At 44.8% G+C, this 18,778-nt stretch overlaps 1 protein-coding gene across 1 annotated transcript in view; it reads left to right on the top strand.

Moving 5' to 3' along the window:
- The window catches only part of Tecta (tectorin alpha), a 75,216-nt gene that overhangs the window by 33,532 nt on the left and 22,906 nt on the right, over positions 1-18,778 (top strand). Inside the window, exons 10-11 of the mRNA XM_076577459.1 lie at positions 2,728-3,329; positions 12,030-12,591. Coding sequence (XP_076433574.1) covers positions 2,728-3,329; positions 12,030-12,591 — 1,164 coding nt within the window. The remainder of the gene's footprint in view (positions 1-2,727; positions 3,330-12,029; positions 12,592-18,778) is intronic.

Raw genomic sequence — 18,778 nt, 5'->3', positions numbered from 1 at the left:
ATCCTTTGTCATACCTCTGGTGTGCTTTTTAGCACTGTCTTGCTTTCAGATCAAACAGGAGGCTCGTATTTATCTCTGAATTCTCTCCTCCCTGGGTGACATTCAGCCCTTACATCCAGGGGCTCTAGTTCCTTTTGGTGAGGGGTGTTATAGAGACAAACATCTGGGTATCAGTTACCCAGTGCTCTCGGAGGCATGTCTTTGTTTTGCTATAGGCTCTTTCAACAGAGTTAAACACACACACACACACACACACACACACACACACACACACACACACACACACACTTTTAAGCCTCTGATTACGCATTTCAGAGATCCAATGAGTGTGTGGCGGGCCTGATGGCTGTCAGTTTGGGCGAGTATGCTCCTGATGAGCCTTAGCTTCCCTCAGAAGGAACTAGTAGCAGATGCCACGAGTCCTGAAGCTGAGCTCTTCACCAAGTCACCTTCAGCAGGAGAGCCACTCTGTTCCCGTTGACGGCTCTGCCTAGGGAGATCTTGATACATCCCCAAAGCCTCTCTGATCTGCTCTCCCACACACCTCTTTTCTCCAGTCTCTCTAGCATGGCTTCTGCTCCTGCTCTCACACTCAACTTTCTGGCTGGATTTCACACATGGTGTGGAATTGCCAAGTTCCCCCATCCTGGATCTATGCTCCTGCCAGGTCATCCTTTTAGACAACTAGCTCCTGCCTGGAAGCGAGTACTTGTGGGTTGTTTTGTACTGTCCCGAGCACATTTGGGTGGCACTCAGTTTAGCCTGGCCTGGCTGTGAGGGCTCTTGAGAAAGGCACATCACCAAGCCTCATCCAGGCCACTGGAGTGGAAGCAGCTTGTGTAAGCACCTTTGAAAGGGGGATTTGGGCAGAGGTGACCACATGGAGCATAGTTTCATTGGGAAGGGGGCCAGGCTTACACCTGGCCCATTCACTAGGTTGGCTCGTTTGGATCTGCTGAGAATGACCAAAGTATGCACACTCCATCAGCCAGATGTCTGAGTATCGAGGGCTTGTTATGACTGGGTCCTGAAAAAAGAATGGATTGAGTGACAGCTACAGACAAGGAACATCTTCTTTGAACTTGGAAAGAGACTATCATGCTATCTGTGTTTGGACATTTTTAACCAGCCCTCTTGTTGGCAGAGCTGGACCCCCAATTTAGTAATTTCCCAGAGTGATTTCGGGGGCAGGGGAAAGTTTTATTACTCCACGTCTCTATGTTCCAGACTTTCAGACAAATCCAGACAACACAGTAAGTCATAAGCAACAACCATTTAAATAAGTCATGTTATTTGCTTTCCCCATAAACCTGTAGTCAGTGCTATAGCATTCATAATTTAGAGACAAGTGTGAAAATCCCTCTATCCAGACATATATAATCAGTGCTGAACTAGCCTTCAACTCCAGAGCCGTATGGTATTGTACTCAATGGAAATGGAGAGAGTCCTTTAGCCTAGAGGAAAAAAAAAGATTGGCTTTCAGTCCACAGTGCAGAACGATTGAGTTGGTCCTCGTGGGCAGAGCTATTATATCCATGCAATTTATTTCTCTGTAGTGTCCTTCACGTCCTTGGATTATAAGACACTGGCAAGGAAGGATTGTAAGTCTGAGAGCCAAAGAAAGTTCTGTGAGCAAGATCTTGTTTTCCTGGAGGGGTGGGGACCTTTGAAGATCTTTAGACCACACAGACTTACAGGCGGATTTCTTCTGTGTTCTTGGATTCTGTCCCTGCTCCTGTCAAATTGTCGCCAGCCAAGGCACGGGGAGAAGTGGCAGGCTTACCCAGAACCTCACAGAACATGCTCATCTATGGCAGAGATGATCTGACAAGGAAAGCTTCTGGGAGAAAGTGTGATTGGAGAAGACGTGTGAAAGAGTCATGAGATTTGGTCTTGTAGGGGGATATCCTGGCAGAGAGAAGTGTGAGGAGAGGCGGAGGGATCACTGCATGCAGAGCACGGTGGGAAGGTGAAGGAGACTGCAGGGTGCCAGATACAGAGAAATAAAAGACAAAGAGAGAAACATCAGGCCAAGACTGTATATTTAGGAGAAAGATGGTCCAGGTGGGGGAGTGTGCTGTTTATTGATACTCTACTATGGACTCAGCATATTAAATTATTAGTCTTCGGAATAATCCTATCAGGTAAATATGCCCATTGTTGACCAGTAACAACAACAAAAGAGACACAAGAGCTCAGAGACATGCACAAGCCAGAACTGAGAGAGACCTCTATGGCCATAACGTGAGTGTTTTTGTAGTACTTTTCACACTGTCTTTAGAATCTAAGTCAAGACATCTGTTTGAACAGCTGCCTGGTTCTTATCAGGTAGATAAGTTAACGCATTGGCCTCCCATATCCTCCCCTATAGAATAGTGATAAAAAGACTTGTCTTAATCCATGTGGTTGAGATGAGGCACACAAAAGGGCCCGGGAGAGGGTCTACATGTAGCAGGTGTTCAGTACTGGTTTGTAGACAAAGAATCTTCTACATAGAAGATCAAACACACAAACGGAGCCTGTGAGCGTCCTCTGACCCTCGGTCGGTCACCCAGGGAGGATGACAGTATTCAATCACACAGCTTCACTGAGCTCATTGTCCCACACAAATATGAACCCACACGTGATTGCACACATAGGCAGTTACACAAATGTGCACACTTCAGCATACTTCTGTCTCCAGCCACTGTTCATATCTCAAACTTGCCTTTTCTTTGACCACCTCAGCTCTAGAATGCCCAGAGAACAGCCATTTTGAGGAGTGTATGACGTGTACAGAGACCTGTGAGACCCTCGCCCTGGGCCCCATCTGTGTGGATAGCTGCTCAGAGGGATGCCAGTGTGATGAAGGCTACGCCCTGCTGGGCAGTCAGTGTGTGACTCGGAGTGAGTGCGGCTGCAACTTTGAGGGGCACCAACTTGCCACCAATGAGACCTTCTGGGTGGACCAGGACTGCCAAATCTTCTGCTACTGCAATGGCACAGACAACAGTGTCCACTGTGAGACCATTCCCTGCAAAGAGGATGAATACTGCATGGAAGAGAGTGGCTTATACTACTGCCAGCCCCGGACCGATGCTTCCTGTATCGTCTCCGGCTATGGCCACTACCTCACCTTTGATGGCTACCCCTTTGACTTCCAGACCAGTTGCCCTCTCATCCTCTGCACCACAGGAAGCAGATCTATCTCAGACTCTCTCCCCAAGTTCATTGTAACAGCCAAGAATGAGGATCGGGACCCATCACTGGCCTTGTGGGTGAAGCAGGTGGACGTGACCGTGTTTGGCTACAGCATTGTGATTCACCGGGCTTACAAGCACACTGTGCTGGTGAGTAGTAAAAGGGTAACCTCCAGAATGGATTTGGCACTTATGGAGACAGCGTTCTGGTCCCGCTGGATGCTGCTGAGCCATGGTAGTCCAGCATCCAAAGGCAACCATAGTGTGCTGTTATAGAGAGGCTTTGGGGGGAGGGGGTCAGAGAGCAAAGGATTGCCCAAGTCATAGGCAGCAAAGTGAAAGCAGAAGCAGTCCTAGCAATAGACCTTAGCTCATGGAAGGATGCATCAAGGGCAAAGGTCTAGATCCAAATCTAGCATTGGTAAGCACTGTGCACCCTTGGGCAGTCCCACGGCCTTCTAGTGCTATCATTCATCTGTACAAAACTGCATGCCTGGCACAGGCCATGCTTCTCTCAGTGGCACTAATGTCCTCATTTGTCACCCCCACTTTCTGAGATCAACCTGCCATCTGTGTGGTCTGGCCTCCCTGACCTCTTCCATTCTCCCGGTTGGCTGCCATAGCATCTGAGTTCCAGAGTCTTGCTCACATTTGGAGCACTTGAGGGCTCTCTGTGCTGTCTTTACTCACCAGGGCCTCACAACCCTCTCATCCATGAAGTCTTCCTTAACCATGGTGACAGGAGCTGTAGGGCCAAGGAGTCCCGTGAGCTCCTTGAACAGCCTGTAGACAGCAGCCCCCATGGCCGAGCAGCCCTTCCTGCTCCACTGTCTTATCTGGGCCTGATGCTGACCACCAGCCAGCTAGCCAGTGGACTATGCGGCTGTTTCCCAGGCTCTGATTTAGGGGTGAGTCTTCCCTTCACAGGTTTATGGTATAACCCATCATCTCCAGTGGAACTTCTTTACATCTTGTAGGTTTTCTTTTTTAAATGCTGGAATAAAGTGAACTAAGCTAAACATAATGAGCTAGTATTACCCAAGTGGCCCTCTTAGTTTTTCCTCCTCCTGGGGGTCCACCTAGCTTTGACACAGAGAGGGTACAGCTTCTAAAACTACCTTTTTTTTTTTTTTTTTTTTTTTACATTTTTTGGGTAATCTTACTTCTTGGTGTAAGCAGACATTTCCTGTCCCAACCACCCATTCCCAAATACCTGGCAACCACTTCCCAAATTACCACACAGAGGCTTATATTAATTATAAATGATGAGCCGGGCGTGGTGGCGCACGCCTTTAATCCCAGCACTCGGGAGGCAGAGCCAGGCGGATCTTTGTGAGTTCGAGGCCAGCCTGGGCTACCAAGTGAGCTCCAGGAAAGGCGCAAAGCTACACAGAGAAACCCTGTCTCGAAAAAACCAAAAAAAAAAAAAAAAAAAATTATAAATGATGGGCCAATAGCTCAGGCTTATTACTAACTCTTACACTTAAATTAACCCGTAATTCTTATCTATGTTTAGCCATGTACCTTTTCAGTACGATATTCTCATCTTGCTTCCCTGTGTTTGCTGGTGACTCCCTGACTCTGTCCTTCCTCTTCCCAGAATTCTCCCAGTCTGACTCTCACCCTCAATCTCTTCCTGCTCACCTATCAGCCAATTAGCTTTTTATTAGCAAATGAGAGTAACACATGTTCATAGTGAAGAAAAGGATTTTTCCACAGCATTTGGCATCTAAGGTAGCAGCTTTAGTTTGTTGTTAGTTAGAATGTTTTTGACAAAGAGTCTCACTATTGAGCCCAGGTTGGATTGGAACTGTGACCCAACTGTGACACTTGTCAAGTGAATGATTGAGATGACACCATGACCTTTTCTTTTAAGGTTCCTGTGGGTTTCCTTCTGCTGCTGGTCATTTCTTTAGCAATATGAGCTATTACATGGGCCAATGAGGCTAGTGAGAAATATGCCAGTTGTTGGTCTCTTGGCCATATTGGATTGCTTTTCTTCTTTTAATTTCATGTTCATGTATGTATATAGGTGTCCACACCTCTCCATGTGTGGTATGTATATCTATATTTGTAAGCCAGAGGTCAAAATTAGGTTTCTTCCTTTATCACCACATTATTTTTTTTCATTTTCATTTTTTCCTAAGTGTATGGGTATTTTGCCTGTGTGTGTGTATGTATGTATGTATGTATGTATGTATGTATGTATGTGCACCACATGTATGCCTGGTGCCCACAGAGACCAAGAGAAGATACTGATTCAATCCCCAGAAACAGAAGTTACAGACAGTTGTGAGCCACTATGTGGGTGTTGGGGAGTGAACCTGGGTCCTCAGGAAGAGCAGCTAGTGCTCTTAACCATTGAGCCACCTCTCCAGCCCCAATTATTATTTTTTTTGAGACTGGACCTCTCACTAACTGGCTAGATTAGCTTGCCAACAGGATTCTGGGATTGTCTGGCTTCTTCTTCCCAGTGCTGAGATTACAGGCATGTGCCACCAAGCCTGGCTCTTTATGTAGCTTCTGGGAATTTGTTTGTGCATAAACCCTTTACCAACTAAGCCACTTCCGCAGCCTTGAGATCAAAATTTCCAGCAGATGCCTTGACAGGTGAAGCTGCTCATTGTAAACCTTCCGCCCGTTCCATTTCATCAGAGGTAAAACACAGGGATCATTCCCGCTGTCTGTGCTATTACCTCAGGTTTGACCGTTCCTTCTTTCACCTTCCCTGACACATTTCTACCCTAAGGTTTATACATTTTCATGCAGTTAATCATCTCCTTGATATTCACTACTTTTTTTTTGCCTTTCAAGGTTATTGGATTTTTTTTCTCTCTCTAAAATACACTTATCTGCTGATAAGCCTTGCCCACCTGCTTCACTACACGTCCCCCTTCTACCTGTCTTGCATGAGGTGTAGATGTCTGAGGTCGTACAGATTTCTTTTTTAACCTCGTCCTAGCTGTTTGCACAGACAGCTCATTGGGTTCTTCTTGTCTGCATTTTCTTCCTATTGCTGTGATAAACACCATGACCAAAAGCACCTCGGGGGAGAAAAGGTTGGTTTGGCTTTCGTCATCAGAGGAAGGCAAGGCAGGAACTAAAGAGAACCCGGAGGAACACTGCTGGCTCAGCTTGCTTTGTTTTAGGTAACTCAGGGCCACGGGTCCAGGGACAGCACTGCCTCCAGCGGTCTGGGCCCTCCCACATCAACTGTGAAGGAAGAAAGTCCCACAGATGTGCCCTCAGGCACTCTGATGGAGGCTTCTATCCAGCTGAGGTTCCTTCTCCCCAGATGATCCTAGCTTGTGTCAAGTTGACAAAACAACCAAACAACAGGCAAGAGGAATAAGCAAACAAAACAAAACAAAACACCACCAGCCAGCACATTTATGAACACTTCATGCCTCTTCTCTCCTTCAGAGGAACTAGTTCCCCATTCTCTTTGGGTGCTACCTTTCTTTCTCTCCCATCGTTGGGTTAAGCCCCACAAAGAGTCATCCCACCTTCTAGGCATATGCCCTGTCCCAGTCTTATGAGATGCACTCAAGGATAAGAGCCATAAGGACCCTCTGCACTCTGTTTATCAGTATCCATGTCTCCCTTTTCTTTGAAGGACAGCCATCATTGGATGTGGGGTCCACATAATCTACCATGATCTCATCTCATCGTGGTTATGTTCTTGAAGACTATGTTTCCCAATTTAGGCTACATTCACAGGTACCACAAGTTAAGGCCTCAGTTTATCTTTCTGGGCTACAAAATTCCACTCACAACAGGGTCAACTAGAGAGAAATGAACATCAAGGATGAGGAGATGAAGGAGTCATGAGGACTCCTGGCCAGGACCCTTTTTTCTAAGTGCCATGCTGGGAACAGAATACATAGCTTTCAAACTCCTGACAAGAAGGCCGAATTCAGGCAGTACTGAAGGCTTTTTACTCTGGGAGCCCATGGGATAGATTTAGCAGTTACTTTGAATTATTAATATGCATTACAGGACCTGCTTATTCAGTGATTTGCATTTGTTTTTCCCATGATGTTATTATTAGTCACCATAGCTGAAGAATAATGGCTGTCATCATGACAGTGTGAAACAAAGTACAAGACTAACTGCAGCCCAGAGCCCCAGGTCACCACCGGTGCTCTTAGAAGTGGAGGATGACATCGACATCACTCCCTGGGACATGAGATTTTTTCCCTATGATTCTGACCTTCTTATGCACTGAACTGTGCTGCAGGAAATGAGAAAATCAACAAGGTCAAATAAAACTAAAAACAAATGTGCTCTGTACAGACCAGGTAGGGCTGTGGAGGAGCCTCTCAATCTCTTATTAGGCTTTGGAGATTCACTCTGATACAACTTGGTTCAACAAGCTTCTCTGTGCTAGGAAATAAAAACTTAGCCAGGCAGTGGTGGTGCACACCTTTAATCCCAGCACTCGGGAAGCAGGGTGAGGTGGATCTCTGTGAGTTTGAGTTCGAGGCCAGCCTGGTCTACAGAGTGAGATCCAGGACAGGCACCAAAACTACACTGAGAAACCCTGTCTTGAAAAACAAAAATAAATAAATAAACGAAAAAATCTCTGTGTGTATGCATGCACATTCATGTGTTTGATTATAGGTATGTGAATTCCACACAGCATGCATATGGAGGTCATAGGACCATATTGGATGCTGGTCCTCAAATTCCACCTTATCTGATATAGTGTTTCTCATTCATCACTGAGTTCACCATGCCTGCTGGCCTGGAAGCATCTGTAGAGTCTCTTGTCTATGCCTCTCATCTTCCCACAGAACACAGGGTTAAGGACATGTGCTATTGTGTTCAACCTTCTGTGTGTTCTTGGGACTCGAATCCAGGTCCTCATGATTATATAGGAAGTATCTCCTCAGCCAAAGAATGTGTTACACAATGGCATTAAGAAGGGAAAAAAAACAGCAAAAATAACTAAAAATGGTTTCCTTCATAAGAAACCTCACAGGAGAAATGGACCTGGTAGCAGTCAATGTCAGCATAATCATGAAGCATGCAAAAGTGTTCTGCGCAAAGGGCACAAAACAGAACAGAATTTGTCTAGGTCAGCTTTAGGGCTTCAGGGAAGGCTTCTTGGAAGAGGTGACCCAGATCTAAACCTGAAGGAGCCTGTCTACTAGACAGAGAGTGAGCCGAGAGCATCTGGGTCAGGGAAGCACCAGGGCAGACCTAGAGAGAAGGCAGAGTGTGGGGTGTGAGGGTAAAATCTACAGAGGGAAACCATCACTGAAATGCTAACATGTGATCTCATCTCCAGTAAAGTCAGAGCTCCCTGCCATAGTTTACACATCCACAGGCTTAACCAATATCATAAACCGTGGGTATGATATTTGTATCTATTCTGCACATGCAGGTTTTTTTTCATTCTTCCCTAAACTATGTGGTACAGCATTGTTAGCATGGCATCTACATCTTACAAGTAACTTGAGGATGGTCATGTAGGTGTGGCCATCTCTTTGATATTATTACAAAGCATCATCATCTGCACAGCTAATACCTGAGTTATACACACACACACACACACACACACACACACACACACACACACACACACACCTACAACAACAACAAAACAATTCATAACGCTTTAAGTAAATCTATGATTTGCTGTTGAGCTGTACTGGGGTACACATGGTTGAATGGGCCTGGTGAACAATGTGTGTAGGTTCTACGGATAGAATGTCAGTATTTTACAGACGGGTCTCTAGCATCCCTGGAGTTGGTATCTTCAGGGGTGATGGATTCAGTTCCCTCTGGACATGGAGATGCTTATGTGTGGTAAGCACAAGGCCTTCTACTGGCCCTCTGAGGTACCTTTATCTCCACCCATCTAACCCTTTGGCAATATCAGCTTCCTACTTTCCTTCCATCTGAACTCCTCTCCCTGGGGTCCTACTCCTTATTCCCAGAGAGAGTCGGGGCAGTGGGTTATAACACAGGTAGCATCGTGGGGCAACAGAGACAGGGAGATTTGAACTTGTTAGAGTTGGAGGGTATGCTTTCTTTCAAGGTTCTCTTTGGCAGTGACCTGTGCAAGGTTTAATCCCATTATTGCGCCTCCCTGGGATGGTGTCTCCTGTGTGACATTAGGTAGGAAAGAACCCAGAATACCAGAAGAGCAAGCTGCACTCATTGGCCAGGAGTGTGAGCCTTCAGGGTGGCTCTGAGCTTCTGTGGCCTCCCCTTTCCTGGTGATCTGCTGGGCAAGCATTTGTGTTTGCACATGGCCCGCCTACTTCTACCTTTAGGCTTCCTATTGGAAAACAAGCTGTGTCCCGCCTTCTTTGTCCTCCCTCCATCTTTGAGGAATTGTGTCTCTTATCCTCCCTCTGCCCGGACGCAGGCATCTCTCCTTCCCATTGTCCCTAACCCAGTGGACGCAGCCTGCCTGCCCCCTTCCCTTCCTCTCATGTCTTTAGCCTTTACTTTCCACAGCCTTTCCCTGATAACCACAAACATGCTTACTCTACACCAAAGCTCATCCCTCCTCCAGCCCTCTCCCATCCCTCCTCCCCTCCTAACAAAACTCCTCTGTGGGCCTTCTTTCTTTCTGGATCTCCTACTTGTTATTTTGTGTACAGTGTATTTTGTAATCTGACTTCTGATCTCATTATTCTATTTTAAATTCTCCTGTTAAGATCGTAGATAACCTCCCCTCACCCAAAGTGTGACCTCCATAGGTCAGGCTTTCTGTCATGACACTAAAAACGAGGCCGTCCTTCCAGCCTCTCTGTCTTCAGATCATCTTCTACTTCCCAAGGTCACATTTGATTTTCCATCAGCACTAAAGTGTGATCATCTTTCATGGTTAGGAAACTGCTGTGTCTGGTCTGGGCTTTTGCTTGAGTTACGCTCTTTCCTTGGAGTTCCCTTATCTTCTCTCATTCCTCCTCACCTCACCCACCCGATGCATCCTTTAAGACTCCATGTGAGTATTGTCTTCTACAGACCCCACTCATTCTGTCCCCCGAGCTGAGTGTGAGGCCCATGCATCTCTGTACCTCCGCCACTGCTTTTATTAGACGGTCTCACTATCTGTTCAAGTCCTTGCCCTGCTGGAAAAGGAGCTCATGCCTTGCCCCAGCCTAGCCCAGTGCTTGGTAGATAGTAATGGCCACACTAATATCTGTTAGATGAATGGATTCTGCCAAGAAAAATATGTAGAAGCTGAGCTGAGTGTTGAGGGGTGAATACGGACCTAGCGAAAGGGCATAAAGGAAGGATCTTCTTGGTATCTTGGGGGAAGAAGGTTCCTTAGAAGCAAGCCCCAAGAAGGGGCTTCTTAAGAAAGTGAGGGAAAGCTTAGGGGAAGAGATAAAAGACTGGCATTAGATGCTGGGATACTAGATACTCTGAAAATGACCTACATCATGGAGATGGTCACCAATGTGGGCCATTCATTGGCCAGGGTTTGCCCTTGTGTGGACAATGGACATCTGTGTTATCACCTACAGTCACAGTGACTGGTATGAGGATCTTGGCCAGGACAAGGAAATCACCTTCACTCTTGAATCAGAGGAGATGATGGGCTAGGATGGTATGCTTGGTTATTTGGGAAACTGAGCTGTGAGGTATGTAGGAAGTCATAAAGAGAGGTGGACATAATGGTTCCTGCCTTCAGGAACCATTAATAGGAAGCACCTATAACCATTTGTACCAAAGGGGAGGTTGTGATGTGTATCTTAGTTGTCATATGAGTATGTTTGACCTATAGCAGAATATAAGAGAATTATAACTATAACATGTTGTTTGAATCTTAGATGGTCTTTTAATAAAAAACCCAGAGCCAGATTTCAGGGTGAAAGCTGAAAGATCAGAGAAGCAGAACAGTAGAAGCCTGAGTGGGTTTCAAGGCAGCTACCTAGTGTGGTAGCAGCCCAAGATGGGGATCTGGGGAGAGCCCACAACCCACCAGGAGAGAAGAAGCCAAAGAGCCAGTTGTCTGCATGAGGGAACACAAGAAAGCAGCTGACTCCTACGGTTTTGGGAGCCCCCGAAAAACCCTATAGAGTTTGCTGCAGAGAGGCTGCAACAAAAACTTAGCCAGCAGGGTTAGGGACTCCAGCCCACATATGGTGGAGACTCCGGCCTCGTGTAGCTCGGGCCTGGGCCGGAGCCTGCAAGACCACAAGCAAGCAGCTTTTTCGTGAATTCATGCCCCACAAATTGGATACCAGATGTTGTTCGAATCTTAGATGGTCTTTTAATAAAAAACCCAAAGCCAGAATAACATGCTGTGCTTGCCCAGGCAAGGGAGTGGTTCTACAAACCATAGTCCTAGACTCAGAAAAATCTTACTTTATTGGAGAGGCAACATGGGAGCAGGTCTGAGGATGAGAGAGATGTTAATATGTGAGTGGTGTGTCAGGCAGAGGAGCCAACAATCATCCTCAAAAAAAAAATCCCAATGGAATTAATAAATTGGAGATTGCCTAAAATAAATCCACAGTAGAGCTAGAAATAGAAACACAGGAGTTCTAGGTTTTGGTATTTTATTTTCAATGTTAATTGAATTTTTATTACCCTCTCATTACCTTAGAGAAAACAGTTTGAACTCCTAGGGGAAAATAATGCTGTATAAACAAACAGAAGGCACTGAAATAAATAGGTATGTTAGTGTACAAAGGATAGTCATTTAAGTCTGTTCAAATCCTAATAATAAGAGTTGACTGGCATAAACAACACTCTACAAAGCCCATGAATTACCTGGGCAAGCCCCCTGTGGAACGTGTCCTTCAAGAAACTGGTGACTAGGAGGACTGAGGAATCTTCAGACCAACTGTGCTTTTCTGTTCTCTTCCCTGTCTCCTACAGGTCAACAATGAGCGGTTGTACCTGCCCCTGAAGTTAGGACAAGGGAAGATAAACATTTTCTCTTTTGGCTTTCACGTGGTGGTGGAAACTGACTTTGGCCTGAAGGTTGTGTATGACTGGAAAACCTTCCTGTCCATCACCGTCCCCCGGAGCATGCAGAACAGCACCTATGGCCTCTGTGGACGCTACAATGGTAACCCTGATGATGACCTGGAGATGCCCATGGGGTTGCTTGCACTGAGTATCAATGAGTTTGGGCAAAGCTGGGTGAAGAGAGACACCTTCTGCCAGGTGGGCTGTGGGGACCGCTGCCCATCCTGTGCCAAAGTTGAAGGATTTTCCAAAGTACAGCAGCTGTGCGGCCTCATCCCCAACCAGAATGCTGGCTTTGCCAAGTGTCACAGCAAAGTCAACCCCACCTTCTTCTACAAAAACTGTCTGTTTGACTCCTGTATTGATGGGGGTGCTGTGCAGACAGCCTGCAGCTGGCTACAAAACTATGCCAGCACCTGCCAGACTCAAGGGATTGCAGTGACTGGCTGGAGGAACTACACATCCTGTAGTGAGTCCGTCTTCTCTCTTTCTTTCTTGTTCCTCCTCATTTCCGATTGGTATGGGAGGCTGGTCTACCAACTCCATAGAAGCTAGAGCAAATTGAAAAGAGTGGCTTCAGAATATACACTTTGTAACAGAGTCCATTATCTGAAACAGAAGGTGTAACCTCCTACAGTTTCCTTTCTTTCTCTGTAGAGAGGGGTCAACACCATGAATCTGATAGGTTGCCCTGCAGGATGGAATGAGACCATGTATCTAAAGCACAGAACACCACATGCTACATTTGAATTCCAAGTACACAATAAAATGCTTCCCAGAGACTAATGGGGGAAGAGTTGGATGGCTAGCTTGTTCATTTACTCTAGAATCTCGTGGGTCCATCATTGCACGAATAACTTATATACCTTCCCTATATATGTTCTTCTGTTTGATTATATATGTGAAAGCATAAATATCATATATTAGTCTTCATTATATATATATGTATATATATATATATGTGTGTGTGTGTGTGTGTGTGTGTGTGTGTGTGTATAATATAGTCATGACTTCATGACTGTAGAGCATGGTGAGATATTAAGAGCATTAGAAAAGGGAGTGGAGTTCATGGATTCTAGCCTCAAATTGGTCCTTAAAGATCAGTGTAACCAACTCACTTCCCCCTCTCTGGTACTCAGATTCTTCTCTGAAGAGCAGCCATAATGTTGCCTGTACCACTTACTGACAGTAACATCAGAAGGGTCAAATCAGATCATTGGAATCCCAGCATACAATACACTAGGTGGTGGTCTTATATTAATGACTTGCTGTGAGTCAATCCCACTGCTAAAATACTCTATCAGTGTTATCTTATCAATTCTTTTCAATAACCCGATTAGCAAAATTGAAACTCACGGGATTTGAGTTCCTCGACTAAGGGCAGACAGTCTCAATGGCAAAGTTGGATTTGACCCTCTCACCCCAATGCCCATGTGCTACACTAGCGGCCTCTACACCGTAGGAGAAGAGTTAGTTAGAATATTTGCCAGCATTTATCATGTGCACGTAGGAAAAGGTTGATGATGAAACCACCATGGGTCTTTAGTTAACCTGCCATGTCCTATTTTCTCATCATAGTCTCAATTATAGCACATTTCTTTGTATAAAAGATCTGGTTGTATAAAACGGCTGCAAATTAATGCTGGTTGCTCAGAGCTACAAATAAGGGGTGCAGCAGGCTCCACAGAGACCAAACTCTCATTTTCATCCTGGAAAGGGGAACATTTGGATGCAGAGCTGTTGTGGTTTAATGATCAGTCAGCCTGCATTCCATACACAGCCATTGGACTCATGGAAACTGTTAGAGATGGAGAGAGGAGGAGGGGGAGGGAAGAGATTCCAAGACTATATCATCCAAGTTCAGTTCTCAAGCAAGGAAGGTGGGGGACACGATGTCTGTGGATGACTGTTGAGACAAATCAGCCTCTAGTGTTGTCAATCAAACAAATGTGCCTACAAAAGATCTGGGATTAGGGCAATTGCAGGGCTACTGAGGATTCACTGGAGTCAGCATAGTGGGACTGGAGTGCTTGTCTTCATCTAAATCAGAAAACCAAGCTCTTGGCAGAGAGACCTAAGCATGGCATGGGATCAGAAAGCAAGTTTGGAAGGAGAGCTGCAGCCTGCTTTTTCTTGAGGTCTGTCAGAGGGAGCTAGCTCTTTCTCTGGAGCCTCACATATTGGTTCTGATGCTCTGGAATGGCTCTGAAATGGATTGGGCAGTGGGGGTTGGGGACAGTCAGGTATAATGTATGTCAAATGCCATCATGTCTAGCTGTGATGAATAAGGAAATAGATTAAAGGAGCTAACATCAATAAGAACTCATCTTCAACTAATGGGCCTCAGCTTTTGTCACTCATGGGAAGGGGAAAGAATTGAGTTAGGAAGCCTTATGACCCTCCATCTCAGGACAGAGTTACTCTGTGATGGAGTTTGACTTGTGATATGAAAAAGATTTTTCATTTCCTCCTGTCCTCCCTACCAGTAATCCAGTTCTCTTTCCTCTTCAAAGTTCGGTCCAAACACTGGTTGCCTCCTGTGTGCATTGGTTGACCTAGTCATGGAGACTTTCATGGCATTGAGACTCAAGTCTGCCCGCCTCAGTCTCTCAGCCTTAGATTCCATCTCTGCCGTAGACCAGCTGCCCCCAGCTTGTCCCAGGCTGACACATCACATTCAACAAGTGACTGAGAATGGTTCCCAGTGCAGAGTGGCTTAGCTTCTCCTACTTCAGCATTTCCAAACAGGGGGAAAGATCCCAAATACAGAGCAGATGTGAGGATGGTGGTTGTGAATGGGTGAGAACGAGGAAGCTAAAACAAGAGAACAGACGTACCTTTTGAAGACGGTATGTGGGTGAGATGGGGGACCAGGCAGGGTTGCAGGTGGCTTACCTTTCCAATTTGAGTTGTTCTAATTTGAGACATTCAGAAGAAAGCCTGGCCTGGCAAGATCCTTTGTATCTTAGGTGACTTTGACCTCTGGGAAGCTGGGGTCATCATTGCTCTAAAAGTTCATTCATTCATCATTCACATGTTAGGTATAAAAATGGTACTTTCAGGGGAAAGAAGCTGGGGAGCAGGGGCTAAACCAAATTGCCCATTCAACATGTGCTTTATTGGTAACAAGGTAAAATGCCAATTTTTCTCAACAATATTGGCTGCTCCTATCAATGGAATAATTTATTACTCAATTACGTTATTTGTAAATGCATTGAAAAACCTCTCTACCCATGTTGAACAAATGGCCTTGGCGGGAAAATGGGAGATAAATTGTCTTAATTACTAACCCCACCTAAAATCCCATCAGCTGAGGCTGTTGAGCTAATTTTAGTTGCTCCATGAGGGATGTGGAGCAGGAGATGGGGAGAACATAGTAAGAGGTACAAATTGTAGCTAAGTAGACAGAGCTCCTTAGCTCTTGCCATTTTCCATGCCCTGTTCAAGAGGTGGCATGTGGACTTGTGGACCCCTTCTAGAGGGGGAAACTGAGATGTATACAGTGTCCATAAAGAAAGTAACTTGGGGAAGTGGGAGAGTGTGTACAGAGACAGTGTTGCCCTATTGGCCATTGGGAACTGCTGTCTCTGACCCCCATCTAAGCACTCGGGCATATGATTAGTCAAAATTGATTAGCATCATTGATTTGGGTTTCCCCTTTATCAGAGTCTAGTCATTAAGGATTTGCTTTACTTATTCCCCTGCAAATCTAACAAATTCCTGTTGATTAATTTTAAAAATGAATAGCTACTACAACTATTCCCACCATCAATGACACCATCAAAATCATGGAATTTCAAGTACCTTGGTACTCATGGAAAGGAAAAGGAAAGCATGAACTGGCAGCTTCTAAACTATCTCATTTTAGTAGCTGCCTGGTAAGAGAGCAGCAGCAGCAACCCCATTTTGTAGGGGCGAAAATGAGTTCAGAGAACACAAGGAACCTGCGCAAGGTGACCCTGCCTGTTAATGATAGAACCAGGGTTCAGAGCCAGGTTTGGTCTGATTCCAGAGTTTGCCCATTCCACTCTGTTCCATTGCTTTTCAGAGGGATCTGTGCACCCTGCCACCCACCCAGGCTCAGTTTTAAATAGGTCTTCTGGCATCAGCAGGAGTCATGTTCTTAACACAATACACATGGCCCATCATCGTTCTCCAGCTCCAGAAGCACATTTAGAGGGTAGAGAAGCAATAAATCAGTGTTTGAAATTTGAAAATTTAATTTTGACAGTCAGTTGGCTATTGATCACCCACCATGTTCTTAGTGCTGTTTGGATGCCAGGGAAGAAGCCAAGGTCTTAAATATGGAGAGAGTTAAGTGTCCTCTTGGATATGACAATGGCCATATTTTGCTACTCATACTTTTTATTAATCGTATTAATATTCTATTAATCAATTGCTACTCACTGTTAATACTTTCACAGGTGCAAGTTAGCTAGCACAAGTTAACAACAAGAATCAAACACAGCAATGGAAAGACAAACTGGCTAAAAGACGAGCATGTCAGCAAGAGACCTGATCACCTAATCAATAGAATCAATATAGAGCAAGCCTGATTTCACATAACTCAAGGAAAGGAAGATTTAGCTAATAAATAGTATGAAGAGGAAGGGAAAACTCTCTGGGAAAAAATAAGCATTCAGTCTTTCCTTAACTTCTGGGTACAAAATACAGTCAAGAGAGAATAAAGATTAAACAGTTAAAAAATGAATTATGAAGTACTAGAACGAAACAAAGGAGTTTGGGTTTTGTTCTCCCAATCACACACTCAAAGCTGCTAAGGAAAACCAGATAAATTTGACCTCATAAAATCTTTACCTCTCTACATGGGAAAAACATAATTTAAAAAAAGTGCAAATTTTTTGAAAGAGGCAAAGTCAGAGACAAATGATAAATATTTTATAATACATGCGACACACAAAAGCACATTTTTAATTTATAAAGAGCACTTACAGTTTAATAAGAAGAAACTTCAACAACACAGTGTGTAATGGATGAGAAAAGACAATTCTCGGGAGGCAGAAAAATGATTATAAACAAATGGAAAGATAATAAGGCTCAAAGAAATGCAGACTAAATGCACATCCAGCAGAAATAGGTGTTTTTTTTTTTCTTTTCACATTTCCAGAAATCAGAAAATTTGGTTGTAGTCATCAAGACCTCAGGAGACCAAATCTCCTTGGTTTTTCCTTGGTACAATCTCTTCCTTTACAGGACAGCTCGATGGTATCTGCTAAACACATAGGGGCTGGAGGGCACAGTTCCATGGCAGAAAGCTGACCTAGCATGTGGGAGGCCTGGGCTGATCTACAGCACTTCAGTAGTGGTAACAGCAGCAGCAACAACAATAATAATGGTGTTCCTATTCCCTGGCTTAAAAATTCCATTTTTAGGAACTTATTCTACAGCCTAATTCATGAGGGCAAAAGTACACATACAATGATAGTCATATAAAAGGTATACACCTTGAAGCTGTGTAAAGACAGTCATTCGAGACTGAATGGAAGAAATAATGTCATGAAAAAGCAGTGTGCGGCAAGGTTTGTAGATTATGCTCCCATTTATGTAAAAACCAAGGCTGTGCATAAGATGCATGGACATGCATCTGTATGCATAGGCAATTTATGCAAGAACCTGCTGTAATTTGTTAGTTATTGTGCTTAGGCAGTTTGTATTTTCTATGACATGAGGATATTATCTTTTGAACTAAACATTTTTGAAAATGTAATAACATGCTATGGTAGCACTTACACAAACATACCCATGCGTTAAAATTCTTAGGACTATGTACTCTAAAAGAGCCTCTTTACCCCCAGATGAAGGATAACCCCCCAAAGCGTCCACACAGTATAGAGCAGAAGTTTCCACAGAAATGATTATTGTGCTTTTAGTGTGCATTGATTAAAATAGCAGCTTCTATAAAACCTTCAAGCAAGACTTGCTTTAATGATTGGTTAATGCTTATTGAACACTCTGTGCCCGGTGCTCTTCTGAGCATACAAATTCAGAGCCCAATATTGTTCACCAGTATTTTGCCTACCTTCCGTAGATGCATCTCAGAACTGGTAGAACATAACTTATTCAGGTCAATTTGTACACACACACACACACACACACACACACACACACACACACACGCGCACACGCGCACACGCGCACACACGCACACACGCACACACGACAAACTACACCTTTTCAGACATCGTGTCGTTCAGGAGTCTCTTGTTGACAAGTCACCGGTTTAACATAAGGTTCCCTAGAGGTTTTGAGGTGCGGGTAAGTGACCCTGATGACAGGAAGAGGGCACCACATCACTTCTCTAAGTGAGGTCGGAAAAATGGATATGAATAAGAGGATCAAGATGAATGAAGCCCGGGAGGCGGGGCTGCTGTGCATGCCTTTTCTAGCCCAAGTGGGGATTTGTTGTGTCTGCTGGGTTTTCACAGTGGCCGTGGGAATAAAGGCTGCAAAAGCCAACACTGAAGAAAGGACAGAGATTCTGTGAGGAGACTCCGGCCCCTTCCCTCGGCACACCAGGCTGTTATTTAAGGGATAAGGGATTAGGCTTTTTGTGAGCAAAGGGTATGAATGAGGGAGAGCAGCAAGCCTCATACCTGGCTGTGAGAAAGCCATTTACAGCTCCTCCTGACTAGTCC

The sequence above is a fragment of the Peromyscus maniculatus genome, chromosome 7, assembly GCF_049852395.1.
Source record: "Peromyscus maniculatus bairdii isolate BWxNUB_F1_BW_parent chromosome 7, HU_Pman_BW_mat_3.1, whole genome shotgun sequence".
Taxonomy (NCBI): domain Eukaryota; kingdom Metazoa; phylum Chordata; class Mammalia; order Rodentia; family Cricetidae; genus Peromyscus; species Peromyscus maniculatus.
This window is presented reverse-complemented; position numbering and strand designations above follow the sequence as displayed.